The sequence below is a fragment of the Canis lupus genome, chromosome 34 (genome assembly GCF_048164855.1).
Source record: "Canis lupus baileyi chromosome 34, mCanLup2.hap1, whole genome shotgun sequence".
NCBI classification, from domain to species: domain Eukaryota; kingdom Metazoa; phylum Chordata; class Mammalia; order Carnivora; family Canidae; genus Canis; species Canis lupus.
In genome coordinates this window covers 11,063,433-11,079,922 of record NC_132871.1, presented here as the reverse complement: position 1 = coordinate 11,079,922, position 16,490 = coordinate 11,063,433, and the positions used below count along the sequence as shown (strand labels likewise).

Genomic DNA, 16,490 nt, shown 5'->3' with positions numbered 1-16,490 from the left:
GAATGTGCAAAAATCTATCAGCCATCATTATTGGAAGTTATTAGACATGACAAGCAAATGACAGGCAATTCCTCAGATTTATTTCCTCATAGCACTTAATGCTATTAATTTAAAGAAGGTCGTTAGCCAAGAGCTTTACAAAATAAAATCTCTGTGCCAATTAACTGCTGTCAGCATCGATTTTAGATTATTTATTAGCAGAAGCAATTAGCTTGCTGCAAATGCAGTGAAAACTCACTAGCTGGGAGAACAGCCATGGAATTTGAACAAATGACTTTAAAAGCTGAAGCTCCCCCTTTTTTACTTAGATTCAAACAACTTTAGAGGGAAAAAAAACACAGTAAGAATTTAAGTAAAAATTTTACTGAGTTCTATACTCACACTAGGGACTGTAATTAAAACAGTTCATTGTTACAGCATTTTATTTACAATACACACAAGTCACTCTATGGCTAAATACAGGGTTTAATTTAAAAAGCAATAACTAGTAAAGTATCATTTTAGCAGTTATGGCCCAATATCAGAAAAAATTTAATTTTAGTACAAGGCAGTCATATTATGACAAATAGCTAATGTATAGAAGAAAATGCTTTGCAAAAATTGGAATGAGATCTTTTCCTTCTCAGTGACCACTGATAGCCATTTAGATTCATTAAATGTCATATTTATTCCAAAGGTCATTTATTTTAGAATACAACACAGAGCACATTTACCAAGTTAAGAATACAGTTAAAAATATGTTACCCAATCATAGTTAATGGATTCCTCATTAAAAACTCAATTCAACATTTAAGAAGCTAAGTACTTAGATGAATGATTTATTAACCTTGGTTTAGTGAAACTAAAACATTTTCCTAATTATTTCAAAATCATGATAAATTCTCTAAACAAACAGGTTTAATGTTCTGATGTAAAGGAAATGTTTGCAGTTCACTTTAGAGTTGAGAAAAAACTGGGAATCAAGATAGAAAGAGGACATGATACCATATATCCCTAAATCAACATAATCTACATGGAATATCAATGAACTACAACCCTGATCTCTACAAATTAATTTTTGATGTTTTAGGCCAATGTTTAGAAATAGAACTTTACATAATGATGGAAATGGTTTATATGTTCTTAATACAGTAACCACTATGCCATATATAACAAATGTTGCTTATGCAACTGAGGAATGGAATTGTAGTTTTATTCCATTTTAAACAATGTAATTCAAAAGATACATGGGGCTTTTGGCTACTGATGTGGACAGCACAGTTCTAGATGAAGAGGACTACTAGGCTTAAAAAGATTAGATACAACTGTGATCTTTGAAACAACACACAAAACTCAAAATCAAAATGCCACTTCATCAAATGAATGTAATACCTGGTACATCATTCAGCAAATATTTATATCTATGTTCATGTAAAGTATCTTCAATAAACTAAAGCACTAAAAGATGTAAACTATTCTCCTTTTCTAACAAAAATTTTTCACATAATAGCTTAACACACATGTATCCATCCATACATTTTAAGTGAATAACTTGTTTCAAATAGAGACATTCTGATAGAATAAAAAAAAAAAAAAAAAAAGTCTTGAAACTCTGAAGTCAGAAAAAAAAAATCTAGGTTCAAAGCACATCCCCATTCTTAATTACTTAAAAAGATTTTGAGCAATTTAAGTGGCCTCAGTTTCTCTTTTTGTAAAGCAAATACATTAATATTTTCTTCATAGCACTGTTAGGCACTTAAATATATAATAATGTAAGAGAAAGAATCTACAATAGTACCTAATACAATAACACATAATCTTTGTTTAATATACTCAGATTATTCAGAATGGGTCTGAAAACAGCAGTGTTTCCAAATACCCAACATATTAATCCCAGGATTTAGGAATGAAAATTTGATACTCAGAATCCCCTAAAACACATTACTCTGTTTTTCATAATATTTTTTATATGTTAAATAGTAATGAATGATATAACAACGAATGAACTGTTCTTCTGTGATACATTATACTAAAAGTTTCTGAGCATTTTATTTAAAAAACAAAATAATCACATTTCATTATGAATCAATATTTTGCCAAGATTATATATTTCAATAACATGTAAAAATTATTTCTACTTGATTAAGACATTCCATCATGGACAACACTAAAAGAAGGGAACATTAACACAAATGTCAGAAAAAAAATTTTAATTTTAAAAGGTAATCATACAAATATTTAATATTTAAATTATCATTCTTAAAATTTTAAAACACACAAAGCATCAATTGTTCTATCCAATATTCTTCATCTTTGCTGCATGGCAAAAACTCTAGATTTAGAAAAATTTATTTTGTTATATATTAACTTTGGTCAAATTATTAGGAGTGTGCCCCAAAGCATATTCAACTCAGAGCATTAGGGTACATGTTGCATTATTTAAACTCATCTTTTTACAATTATGAAAATACTGTCTGCTTACCCTGATTTTGGTTCTACTGCTGAAATCAATACTGTTTTTACTAGTTCAGATTTTATATCATTTTCTGATTTCATACAGCAGTATTCCACAATAATAGTCCCATCTTTTCTCTCTGCATTTCTTCTGTTAAAGTATTTACAAAGATCTGGAGCCTAGAGTGAATATTCAAATACTAGAAAATGGCAGCAAACATTATTGGGCAATATAAAAATATAACATTTGAAACTTCTCGTGAGGTGAACAGCACTACACAGAATTACATGCTGAACTTGCTAATTTAAGGACTTTTTTGCTTCCAAAATTTATTTCATGTAATGTCATTAACAGGATTATACATAAAACATACCATGAGTATAAGGTTATTATTACTTATTTGCAAAAAAATTTCACCATTAACAAGAGACAGGGCCCATAAAACATAATATGGCCACAAAAGCAAGACAGATTAATTAGATTGTAAGATTTCTCTACTACATGCTCCTGTCCTGCTCCCACAAATGTCCATATTAACCTAGAGCTCAGAATGTCAGCATTTCTTGCTCTTTCCTTCAACCAGCGTTAGTAGATTCCTTTGAACCAGTAACATTTTGTAGTTAATTGTTAAGCTATAATACTCAGAATTATAACACTTCCTCCCATGTTCTAATATCTCAACTGATTTTTCTCAGGATTGATTGATTGACTGATGGATTTGATTTACTTATTCACGAGACACACAGAGAAAGGCAGAGACATAGGTAGAGGGAGAATCAGGCTCCCTGCAGGGAGCCCAATGTGGAGATTGGATCTCAGGACCCCAGGATCACGGCCTGAGCTAAAGGCAGATGCTCAACCAGTGAGCCACCAAGGTGCCCTTCAGAATTTAGAAAAACATGAATTTCCTGAGAAATGCCAGAAAGGAATTACCACGCAAAATACTCTCCTTAAGGTACACCTGGGTGCCATAGTCAGTTGAGGGACTGACTCTTGGTTTCTGCTCATGTCATGATCTCAGGGTTGTGAGATCCAGCCCGCCTCTGGAGCCTGCTGGAGATTCTCTCCCCTTCCTTTTCCTCCCTCCCACTCTGCTAGTCTGCCACTCCCCATCCCACCCTCACTCATGCATGCATGAGCGCAGTTTCTCTCTTTCTAAAAAAAAATTAATAAAATCTTTAAAAAATAAGAAATACTATGCTTGACAAAGTACAGCATTTTCATGAAGCCACTTAAATTTAAACTCGTGTTCTGATGGATCCGATTTTGAACTGTTTTCATGAAATGCTCATGGATGCAAAAGGATTATCTATTAAACAGTAATTTTAAAAAACTGAATGTTTGTTTTAGTAGCAAAATATACACATCTAGACTTGGGAGTTTTTAAGATTAATTAAAGATTAATTCCTAGCTTTATTTTAATAATACTTACATTAAGTTCTTAAATTTAAAATATTGTCAAGATACCAATTTTCCTAAAATAATTTAACTTTTTAATCAATTGATAACTCATGTTCATTCTTACACATTACACTTACACAAATCATATTGCAAACCTTTTCAAAATAAAGATAGATCCCTAAGGAAACGACCTTTCATAAAATGTCATGTAATAAATATAATTTGTATTCATTTTATTATTGAAAGAGAGGGATAGGAGTGCCTGGTTGGCTTGGTCAGTTAAGCATCTGCCTTCAGCTCAGCTCATGATCTCAGGGTCCTGGGACTGAGCCCCTGATCGGGTTCTCTGCTCAGTGGGGAGTCTGTTTCTCCCTCTACCCCTCTCTCGGTGATCTCTCTCTCTCTCTAATAAATAAATAAAAATTTTTAAAAAGAAAGAAAGAGGAGGGATAGGAATTGGACAATTTTAGACTGACAGTTATTTTCTTAGACGCATTTCAATAATAAAAGTATTTTTAAAGCTAAAAAATGTGGAGTTTAAAATGAAATATCAATGAATAAGATCAGAGTGCCCCTTCTTTTTCCTCTCATTACCAGCACAATCATAAACAAGCATTGTGCTCCTTACTAACTCACCCTTAACACCTATTGTTCTAAACAAAGTGTAAACAAAGTATAAACAAAGTATAAAGCAACTCAAACAAAGCAGCTCTGTTAAGAGATTGAGTAAGAAAGGCCAGGGACTAGTTCCCAGTAGCAACAGTATTATAACTAACAACAATCAAGTCAAAGCAAATTGTGTTCCCTAATTAATAAAATGAGTTGGAGCAACCAATTTATTTTTTCTTTAATTATACTGCAAGAAATATGACATACTAAACTATTCTGTAATATTGACACCTCTTGAACCATTTAAATATAGACAGGTGTTGACACCTGAACTGAATTTTCCGACTGTTAGGCCTAGATGAAGCATCTTTATGTCGTGATTCCTTCAAAGGCTATTAAAGAAGCAGATTGTTCGGCTTGTCTTTTCACAGAGTTTTCCAAGTCTGCTCTGTTACTCTATTAAGTTTTTGCCCAATCACCTGCTCTCCAAGATTCGCTTTCTAGTGATATAATTGAACTGACATTTGGTCAGCTTCTCCTCACTTAAATTTTTTTTAATTTTCTTCTTTTTTCTTTGTCTTCCTCCCTGTATTTTCTACTTTAATAAAAAATTCTCCATTTTGGTACAAAGTGGAGCTTGGCTCCAACCACCTCTATCAGCTCTTCCTTTTATCACATTAGCAAACCAAACCAATCACATCACAACTTCTATATTACTGAGAACCATTGGTATTTCCTCACTTTGAATTTCTGGCTGTTATATGATGTACAGAATGCAAGAAATATAGTAAGATATAATATTTCCATGTTTCAGAGCCAGGAAAAATGTCAGTGCAATGTTTATAAATAACTCACTGAACACTGAAGAAGCTCAAACAAGTAAGAAATCATTTCGGGATTAAAGTTCTATACTTTTCAAGTACTTAAGTCCTCAAGACCAGTGTCTTTATTACCATTTCACAAAACATTTTTTTTTTAAGTAAGCTCTAGGTCCAATGTGGAGGTTGAACTCACAACCCCAAGATCAAGAGTCAGTTCTACTGACCAAGCCAGCCAGGCACCCTCACAGAACAACTTTTAACATTAATCTTAAATTTCATAATTTTTATTAGTTTCATATATAATTGTTACTTATTACATGTTACACTAAAATACATTGGTCATATGCATCTGATTAAATTTTGTTAAATAAGTTTCTACATAACATGCCCTTGCTATCAATTACCATTTTCATACTTCAAAAATAATTATATTAAAAAAATGTAAATTTAAGTCAAACACCAAGTTCAATTCGCTTATTAGTGAGTATGATATATCATCCTCTAAATATCTAAGGCCCTTCTTCTCTTATGCTTGGCCCCCTTTCCAAACATCTTAAGAACACATATAACTGGCCCTATAAGAGATACCCATGTGATCAGAGCTGCTTATAGAAAATGAAAGAAAAAAATTCTTTCACCCTTTCTTCACTCTTTTCATGTAAAATTTGACTTTTACAACCAATCTTTTTTATTCTCTCTCTCTCCTAGCCTTACTTAGCCTTATTCTGTCCAGAAAACCTGAGAAGGGACATAAGTAGATGTTTGATACTTTTTCAATCCTAATAATCTGGATACCCATTTTTTACCCATGTGCCTCATTGAGTCCTCCAACATTATTTACTTGCTTCTGACTTCCAATTGCATAGATTCTCAAATTCAAAAAAGTCCATATAACTACTTTTCCCATCATTATTAACTAGCAGAAATATTCAGAATTTAGCTTCATCATTAAAACACTATCTAAAAGCATACTTGTTACTTGGATCGTCATTACTTAAACAGATAAACATTACTTATTCAGTTCTCAATATATTTGTCCTATGTAAATTAATTTTAAATAAGTTAACTTACTATTTTTTTCTTCTGGGATTTTAAATCATCCAGTGCTTCATCTAGAAAAAAAAAGATTAAATTAATAAATCAAAGCTAAATCAGGTATTAAGATTAGATATCTTAAAAATAGTATGCCAAATGATATACATTAAGCATCCACAAGAAAACTTTTAGAATTTTTTACTGACATGTACAGATAAAAATTATCTCAAACTTTATACATATATATTTCATATTGTTGCCTATATGTTACAAGTAGAGAAAAAATTGACTTTATATAGAATAAAACACCTTTCAAGTTTTAAAAAGACCTATACATTTTATCAAATAGAATTTAAATAATTATTCTTAATTTAATTAAATTTATAGATAAAATTATTATTTCTTCATTTAAGTTCTGGGGTAGCAAATATCTGAATACTCAAATCAAATCAAAGTATATTATTTATGCAAAATACAAATACAAACTTATACAAAGACTGTACTATATTTTAATATTTTAGTTTTTAATGTGCTAGCAGACTTATTACTAATGGGGGGGGAAAGCCTGCTAACATCTTTAAAGAGAATAGACATCTATAGTTACATAAGGCCAAGCCAAATATTTATCCCTTAATCCAGAAGTCAGCAAACTTTTTCTAAAAGGGCCAGACAGTTAAATATTTTAGGCATTATGGGCCAAAAGGCAAAAATAAGTCAGTACTTTTTAAAACAAAAAGGTAAAAAAAATAAAAATAAAAATAAAACAAAAAAGTAAACAGATTTCCACAAATCTTTATTGACAAAATTCAATACGATAATAATTGAGTTAAATTTTTTTTTGTAACACAGATCTATCACTTAAAAGAATCGAATTATTTTCTTTTGGGTGGGGAGATAACATTTAAATGAGGTTCAAAGTTAGTGTTCTCTATCATCAAAAATGATTGCAAATATTAGCACGTTGATGTTGATCTGTCATGAGATTTTATACATTTGATTCTTTGAAAATGGTTTTTCAGACATATAGGTACTGCTAAATACTGAAATCAGTCCACAAGACCATGATTTTAATTGAGTAAATTCATTGTTTGGAAGGCATTTATAGACTACTTAACTCGTCTATTGATATTCGCCTTTTCTTGTCATTATATTGCAAATTAATCACTTTCTCCTCAATTGTATAGTTAAACAAATTTTGAAATACAGAAATTTCCTTTGTACTTCTTGAAGTCTGAAAAACACTGTTGGGTCGTTTCTCTTTTGGCTAAGATCAAGTGTGAAAAACACTGCTGGAACTATAATTTCAGCTCAGATCATGTATTTACTACAAATTTCAGGGGGAATGAGGATCTTGCTTCTTGCTTTTCCAAGTCTTTTTTACTTTTTTAAGATGTTTTTATTTATTTATTCATGGGAGACACGGGGGTGGGGGGGTGGGGGGGGCAGAGACACAGGCAGAGGGAAAAGCAGGCTCCATGCAGGGAGCCCGACATGGGACTGGATCCTGGGTCTCCAGGATCACGCCCTAGACTGAAGGCGGCGCTGAATGCTGAGCCACCCGGGCTGCCCCCAAGTCTTTTTAAAAAAATTATTTTGTGTCAATACAATGACATTTATTTTCTAAATGACTTTATAGCACTATAGGTTTTGCATATAAGGATTGTTTGTCTTGCAATCTTAGGCTGAACTCCTTAAGAACCATTGTCAACTCTGCAACAAAAGCTAATTTTCCAAAGTCAGTCAACATTCAATCATAGTGGTTGAAGGTGGTTCTTCTCATACACAAATACTACAATCTATGCCCTGAGCTCAAAACATCACAATAAAACTGTACCGGCAGGTTAAGATATTCAGCTTCTATTTATGATTAAATTCCACATAACTGACAATGGTTAAGTTCTTGAGAGTAAATAAAATTCTCCATTGACACTACTAACTTATGGTAGTTCAAATACGCTCGGAAAAGTACCTGCTGCCACATAACACAATGAATAACCACAAAATGAAAACACCTTACAGTTTCACAAGTTTGCAAATTAATCCAAATAGGCCTTTTTCTGCTTCATGCATTTTTTTTTTATTATAGTTGACACACAATGCTACATTAGTTTCAGGTATACTGAAACTAATTTGACAAGTTTATACATTATGCTATGTTCACAAGTGTAGCTACCATCTGTCCCATTACATCACTAATACAATTTCATTGACTGTATTCTTTATTCTGTGCCTTTTAGTCCTATGACCTACTCATTCCATAACTGGAGGTCTATGTCCCTCACCCCTCTTCATCCATTTTGCCCAATCCCCGACTCCTTTCTCCTCTGGCAATCATCAGTTTATTCTCTGTATTTACAAATCTGATTCTGCTTTTTGTTTACTCATGTTTCTTAGATTCCACCTATGAATGGAATTATGTTATTTGTCTTTATCAGTCTGACTTATTTCACTTAGCATAATACCCTCTAAGTCTATCCATAATGTCTCAGCACAATCTCATCCTTCATATCCCATTGTGTGTGTCATCTATTTGTCTACTGATGGACACTTAGATTACTTCTGCAGTTATTGTAAATAGTGCTGCAATAAACACAAGGTGCATATATGTTTTTAAGTTGGTGTTTTCATTTTTTCTGGGTAAATACCCAATAGTTGAATTGTTGGATCATATTTAGAAATACCTAAAAATAGGTATTTCTATTTTTAATTTTTCAAGAAATCTCCATACTATTCTCAACAGTGGCTGTACTAATTTACATTCCAGCTAACAGTACACAAAAGTTCCTTTTTCTCCACATCCTAACCAAATTATCTTTTTTAATTTTAGCCTTTCTAAGAGATATGAGGTGATATCTCACTGTAGTTCTGATTTGCATTTCCCTGATGATTGGTGATGCTGAGTATCTTTTCCTGTGTCTTTTTCCTGTGTCTACTACAATTGAGCAGTATCAGATCCAAGAAAGATCACTCAAAATCATTTGCCATATTTTTAAACTATCTTGCTTCCAATATTCTGTTCTTCAAGCAATTATTCTTGCCAAAAGGCTACTTACTAACTAAGCAAATATACTTTCTCTGAATATATTTTTTTCAGCTGCTGTAATCAAACAATAATTAATTCACTATTGGTAAATAAATGAGTTTCTCTGCTTCACTAATAGGCCAATCAGAAACTTATTTGGTTGAAGCTCCATTTTCATTTTTTTTTTTTTTTGGTAAGATTGTTTGTTTGTTTGTTTGTTTGTTTGTGAGAAGGAGAGAGAGAGTACAAGCAGAGGGAGTAGCAGAGGTAAGGGAGAAGCAGGCTCCCCACTGAGCCAGGAGCCTGATATGGGGCTCACAGTCCTGGGATCATGACCTGAGCAGAAGACAGTCACTTAATGTATGAAGCCACCCAGGCACCTCTCACTTTTTATTTTTATGAAGAATTCAGCTATGATGAGATATTCCATTTTTAAAATTCTAATTCTTATGACCATTGCTATTCTGTGAGTTGGGAATATTATGAGTACTTGGTTTGGTACTATCAATGTATATTTTTATTCTTCGAGCACAACTATAATGTCATTGAATAATAAACACAATGCTTTATGTTTTGATAACAAAACAACCCACGGTCTACTATGCCCTAAAAATGCAACATTCAAAGTTAAATCTTCTCTTCTTTTGTTTTTTTCATGATGAGTATACAGTGGTAATTTTGAAAATATAAAATTGTCACTATATATGGCACATGAAATGTCAAGTTATAATTGTGTCACTGTGATTTGTAGTACATCCTGCAACAGTCTGAAGTGTTGAGAGCACCACATAGTCTATCACAACTACTTAACTCTGCCATTGTAGGATGAAAGGAGTTACAGACAACATTTAAGTGAATGGGCAGCATTTTGCTCCAATAAAAACAGAAATTTGAATTTAATATAAATGTAATATCCCAAAATATTCTTTTGAATTTTTCAATGATCTAAAAATTTGAAAATCATTCTTAAATCATGACATGTAAAAGTGGTGGGCAGGACTTGGCCCACAGGCTATGGTTTACCAACTCTTATTCTATACTAGGTCCAAGGTATAAAAAAAAAGGAAATAAAACTAAAAGAGAACAAAAAGCAAGAACACAGGGCAGCCCTGGTGGCCCAGCGGTTTAGCGCCACCTTCAACCCAGGGCCTGATCCTGGAGACCTGGGATTGAGTCCCACATCAGGCTCCCTGCATGCAGCCTGCTTCTCCCTCTGCCTGTGTCTTTGCCCCTCTCTCCCTCTCTCTCTCTCTCTCTCTCTCTCTCTGTCTCTGTCTCTCATGAATAAATAAGTAAAATCTTTTAAAAAAAAAAAAAAAGAAAGCAAGAACACAATCAATAGCTTCAGGCTTAAATATATATATACTACAATTGACTTTATGCTATGAGTTTTTATGCTAAAAAAATAAATGTAGGACTGTAAGATAATCTTTTATGAGTTCTATTTTAAATGTACATGTAATACATACTCAAATGAATTAAATTTTTTTAAATAAAAGGATCCCTGAAATAATTTTTAAAGCAACCCTTTTATATAATAACTATGTCCTGATGTGTCTATTTATAAGTTAAAATATTCATACATTTAATTTGCTTAGAGAAGTGTTTCCAAGCACTCTTTTAAGAAGAGATTTTTTTGTATTTTCCACTATTTTGTTAGTTCCATGAGGTCAGAGAACATTTTGTTTTAAACTTCTTCCTGTCCTTCTGCTGTATTACCAAATATCACTGGAAACAACATCATAAGCTTAATTTCCTTAATATGATAGTAAGTACCAATATTTTTTAAAAGCACAGCAAATATCATACTTTATGGTAAAAAAATAAAAGCTTTTCCACTGAGAATTAGAAACTAGACAAAGAATCTGCTATTTCCACTTCAACTCACTATTATACTGAGTCCTAATCCATTAAAACAAGACAAATTAAAAAGATAAGAAAAATAAAAAAGAATAAGGAATAGAAAAGAAAAATCAGTACCATCAGCCCTCGTGTGTTAACACTTCGCAATTTTTATATACGTTGGCATAGTTTCACTTAGTACTCATAATAATCCTTCTAAAACAAATATTTCATGTGTATGATGATGATGATAATACATGTTTCCACTTTGCAAATTAGGAAACTGAGGTTCAGAGAATTAAAATTTGTCTGTAGGACAAAAAGATAGCCAGTGTGGTGGAGCATAAGTGAAAGACGAAGAGTAGAAAGAGATGAAGTTAGAGAATAGGCATACGCCAGAAAGTAGGAGTAAAGAATTCAGATTTACTCTGGCTGTCACGGGAAACCATTACAAAATTTGAAGCAATGGGCAGCCCAGGTGGCTCAGTGGTTTAGCGCTGCCTTAAGCCCAGGGTGTGATCCAGGAAACCTGGGATCAAGTCCCACATTGGGCTCCCTGCATGGAGCCTGCTTCTCCCTCTCCCTGTCTCTGCCTCTCTCTCTCTGTGTCTCTCATGAGTAAATAAATAAAATCTTAAAAAAAATAATAAAAATAAAAATTTGAAGCAGGAAAGATACAACAACTATTTTATACCTTAAAAATAGACTGGTTTGGAAGTCATTCCTATTACAGGTAGGAGATGGACAATGACCTGAATTACAAAGTAGTAGTAGTAAAGCATATTAGAAGTGGTCAGATGCAAGATAATTGTGGAGGTAGAGATGATAGGACTTTGAAGGGGAGAGAGAAATGCATAGTAGATTAAAGGGAATATGAAGTAAAAATCGAGTCCTGCCCACCCTTCCCCCCACAACTATGTGGAAGTGAGATTATACACCAATAGAGACAACCCAAGAGAAAGAGATAACACAAAAGAAGGTAATTGCAGGAAGAGATAACTGCAAGAACAAAGTCCTTGAGATGGCCAGAGTATCCAGAATCCAAAGCATAAATGGAGAGCTTAGCCATAGATGGCATCAAGTTCAGTCTTCCAGACTACCACTGAAGGATGCTAACATACTGAGTATCAGATGGAGCTAACTGGATATATTTGGTGGTGGCGGTAGCTCTCATCTATTTACATCTATTTTCTCCATGAGTTGCCAGGTAGATTTTTGTGGGTTTTGTTTGTTTGTGAATTTTGAATTTTTATTTAGTTGACTCATTGGTTGGTTTTATTTTGGTTTGGTTTTTGTTTATTTGCAGGAAGGCAGGTATTAGTGATCTGAAGAGAAATACAATATCAAGAAATACTCTCAAAGAGAAAAAAGTGAATTTTCTAGGGAACTATGAAATAGGACCATGTAGTAGTACAGAGTATACATTTAATATTTACTATCATAGATTTAAAATAAGTCTGGTCAGGGACACCTGGGTGGCTCGGCCAGTTAAGCATCTGCCTTTGGCTCAGGTGATGAACCCGGGGTCCTGGGATCCAGCCTCCATGCTTCTCCCCCTTCCTCTGCTTCTCCCCTCCTCCTTGCTCTCTCTCTTATATAAATAAATAAATAATCTTTTTTAAAAATAAAATAAGTCTAGTCAGTATGCTTTCTATGATTTCTTTTGAAAGAAATTTAGCTTTTCTGATGCAGGGATAGACCAAGCTTATAAAAGTTTTTAACCAGAAGAGTTTTGCAGTCATAGATTAAGAATATAATTGTATTTAAATAAGGTACAGTTTCTGCCAAATAGAATGGGAAAATGGGGCAAAGGTGTCAAGAGTATCTGCAAGGAATGGTCGCTGGGCTAACCCATGAACATACACTGGGTTAAAGAGAAGTCATAAGTAAGGGGGGCAATTTGAAAGTCATATATGAACCTTACTTGGATTTGAATCAAACAAACAAAATATATTTAATATTTTATGATATTAGGTATGATATGATATGATAATATATTACTTTACGTTAATGATAATCATTGTATAATGTATTTTCTTAAAGGCCTTTCATGGATAGATATAACTGGGATATACTTAAAAAAATATAGTATGTAGATAAGAGGGTGGGGATAAAAATTAAACAAGGCTGACCATGAGCTGATAGTTATTTACATTGTGTGATAAGTATATGAGCACTTATACTATTCACTTTCCTTTTGTGTATATAATTTTGTATGTGAAGTTTTTGACAATGAAAAGTTAAAACAAAAAAAAGAAGTCACATTCAAAGTTCGTTTATGATGAAATTCACATATATTTGCTTAATTATAACTCATACTTTTATACCTGAAAATCTTTAAAATCTGTACACAAGATACAGAAGGAAACATCATAATTTGCATATTTTCATAAAAACAAAAGCCTAGGAACTGTGAGGTTAAAGAGAATGGTGCAATTAATTAACAAATTAAAAGATGTCTACTCTATAATAACATAAGTTTTGTGTGAAGATTAATAAATAATTTCTCTCAATTTAAAAGATCAATTAATGAAAGGAACTATTTTGTATAAAAAAATTCTGAATAAACAAGATGAACATAACACAAATGTAAATAGAATCCCTTTAGTATTTACAAGATTGTCATTTCAATACACCATTTCACAACCTGCCATTCAGTTACAAACCAATGTACTATAAGAAGGTGTTTTTTAAAATGTATTTATAAAAACTTAGAAATTAAACTTACTATTTCTTTCTGTTCTCTTGGAAAAGAAGAAAATAAGCACTGTTCTTATGCTCCAGATGCTACAGAGGAAGCAAAATTCAGAAACAAAAACCAACATTAGGGTAAGTGAATTAAAAGCCATATAAAATGAAAACAAATATACATTTCCAGTTAGAGTTCAGTACATTGCTTCCCTTTATATTTTGAAAATCAGAAAGTATTTCTGTATTTGAGACTATCAGAGGTCTACCTCTGCTTTCAAGAGTTCTCAAGATAAAACACATGGACCTTCTGAGGGTTCCCCAGAATTATGAAATTACCTTTCTGTGTATAAGTGCATTTCTCTGGAAAGAGCACTGTGTTTATCACTCTGAAAGGGGTCTATAAACCAGCCCGCCCAAAAATTATAGAATCCCTTCTTACTAAGTAAGCATCAACTCCAAAAATTTGTCTATTCCCATGCATTGAGAGAAAAGCACATTTCACAAATCCAGCACATTGTGCAAATATAAGCTGCTATTACTTCCCTATTATTTAACACTGGAAGGATCCTCTCTACTAAACAGAATAAGCTATCTAGAAGAGAAAAAAACTTACCTTCAAGGAAGTACTTTACAAGTAAACTTAGCTAAACACTTCCGTTCAAAGATTTTATGAGAATTCTTTGGGCCTTACATTAGTAAGACATGAAATGATATTAAAAGTAAATCAAAGAATGATCCTAATCACAAACTTGTCAAGGTCATCTCTCAAATTCAATGTAAATACAGCACAATAGTTTTCTTCAAAGAACATAGCAGAATACATATACAAACATTATTCATAATTTTATAAAAGAAATACATTGCAAGGGTACCTTTGTGGTCCTTCCAAATATTTTCTTGTGCTGCATCTCAAGTGCACATGGAATATTCTCCAAACAGGTAACATACTGGTTCACAAACCAGGTCTCAACTAGTACAAAAAGATTGAGATCATATCATGCATATTTTCAGACCACACTGCTATAATACATGAACCACAAGAAAAAAACTGGAAGGACCACAAATATATGGAAGTTAAAGAATATCCTACTGAAGAATGAACAAGTACACCAGGAAATTAAAGAAGAATTAAAAAAAATACATGGCAGCAAATGAAAATGAAAATACAACAGTTCAAAACCTTTGGGATACAGCAAAAGTGGTCCTAAGAGGAAAGTACATAGCAATACAGGCTTTCCTCAAGAAGCAAGAAAAGTCTCAAATTCACAACCTAACCTTACACTTAAAGGAACTAGAAAAAGAACAGCAAATAAAGCCTAAATCCAGCAGGAAAAGAGAAATAATAAAGATTAGAGTAAAAATCGATGATACAGAAATCAAAAAAACAGTAGAAGAGATCAATGAACTGGCCTGGTTCTGACTGAAACTGAGCTGGTTCTTTGAAAGAATTAATAAGATCAATAAAGCCCTGGCCAGACTTACCAAATAGAAAAGAGAAAGGACCCAAATAAATAAAATCATGAATGAAAGAGGAGAGATTACAACCAACACTCAAGAAACACAATTATAAGAGAGTATTATGAGCAATTATATGCCAACAAATTAGGCAATCTGGAAGAAATGGATAAATTCCTAGAAACATATGAACTACCAAAACTGAAACAGGAAGAAATAGAAAACTTGAACAGATCCATAACCAGCACAGAAACTGAATTAGTTTAAAAAAAAAAAAAAAAAAAACAAATAGGAGTTCAGGGTCAGATGTCTTCCCAGGGGAATTCTACCAAACATTTAAAGAAGAATTAATGTCTATTCTTCTGAAACCGTTCCAAAAAAATAGAAATGGAAGGAAAACTTCCAAACTCATTCTATGAAGCCAGTATTACCTTAATCTCAAAACCAGACACAGACCCCACTAAAAAAGAGAATTACAGATCAATATCCCTGATGAACATGAATACAAAAATTATCACCAAGATACTAGCTAACAGGATCCAACAGTACATTAAAAAAATTATTCACCACAACCAAGTGGGATTTATTCCTGGGCTACAGGGGTGGTTCAACATACTCAAATCAATGTGATACACATTAATAAAAGAAAGGACCACTAGATGTTCCTCTAACAGACGCTGACAAAATACAGCATCTTTTCTTGATAAAACAAAAACAAAAAACAAAAACAACAACAAAAACAACCTCTCCATGTGTAGCAATGGAGGGCACATACCTCAGTATCATAAAAGCCATATATGAAAGACCCACAGCAAGCATCATCCTCAACAGGGAAAAACTGAGAGCTTTTCTTCTAAGGTTAGGAAAATGGCAGGGATGTCCACTCTTACCACCGTTGTTTAACATAGCACTTGAAGTCCTAGCCTCAGCAATCATACAACAAAAATCAATAAAAGGCATCCAAATCAGCAAAGAAGAAGTCAACTTTATGGGGAGATTGCGTAGTTCAGTTAGTTAAGCAGCTGCCTTCGGATCAGGTCATGATCCCAGGGTCCTACTTCTCCCTCTCCCTCTGCTGCTCCTCCTGCTTGTACTCTCTCTCTGTCAAATAAATAACTAAAATCTTAAGAAAAAATAAAGAAGAAGAAGAAGAAATCAAGTCAAACTTACTCTTCACAGA

General features: G+C 33.0%; 1 protein-coding gene across 6 annotated transcripts in view; it reads right to left on the bottom strand.

Annotated features, from left to right (window-relative positions):
* The window catches only part of LNPK (lunapark, ER junction formation factor), a 77,945-nt gene that overhangs the window by 36,421 nt on the left and 25,034 nt on the right, over positions 1-16,490 (bottom strand). For 5 of the 6 annotated variants that reach the window (XM_072811066.1, XM_072811068.1, XM_072811065.1 and 2 more), the window contains 2 exons: positions 13,893-13,951; positions 6,337-6,377 (listed from right to left, as the gene is read on the bottom strand). In XM_072811066.1, coding sequence (XP_072667167.1) covers positions 6,337-6,377; positions 13,893-13,951 — 100 coding nt within the window. Of the gene's footprint in view, positions 1-6,336; positions 6,378-13,892; positions 13,952-14,727; positions 14,826-16,490 lie in introns of all 6 variants that reach the window. The other variant, XM_072811070.1, reaches the window with a different exon arrangement.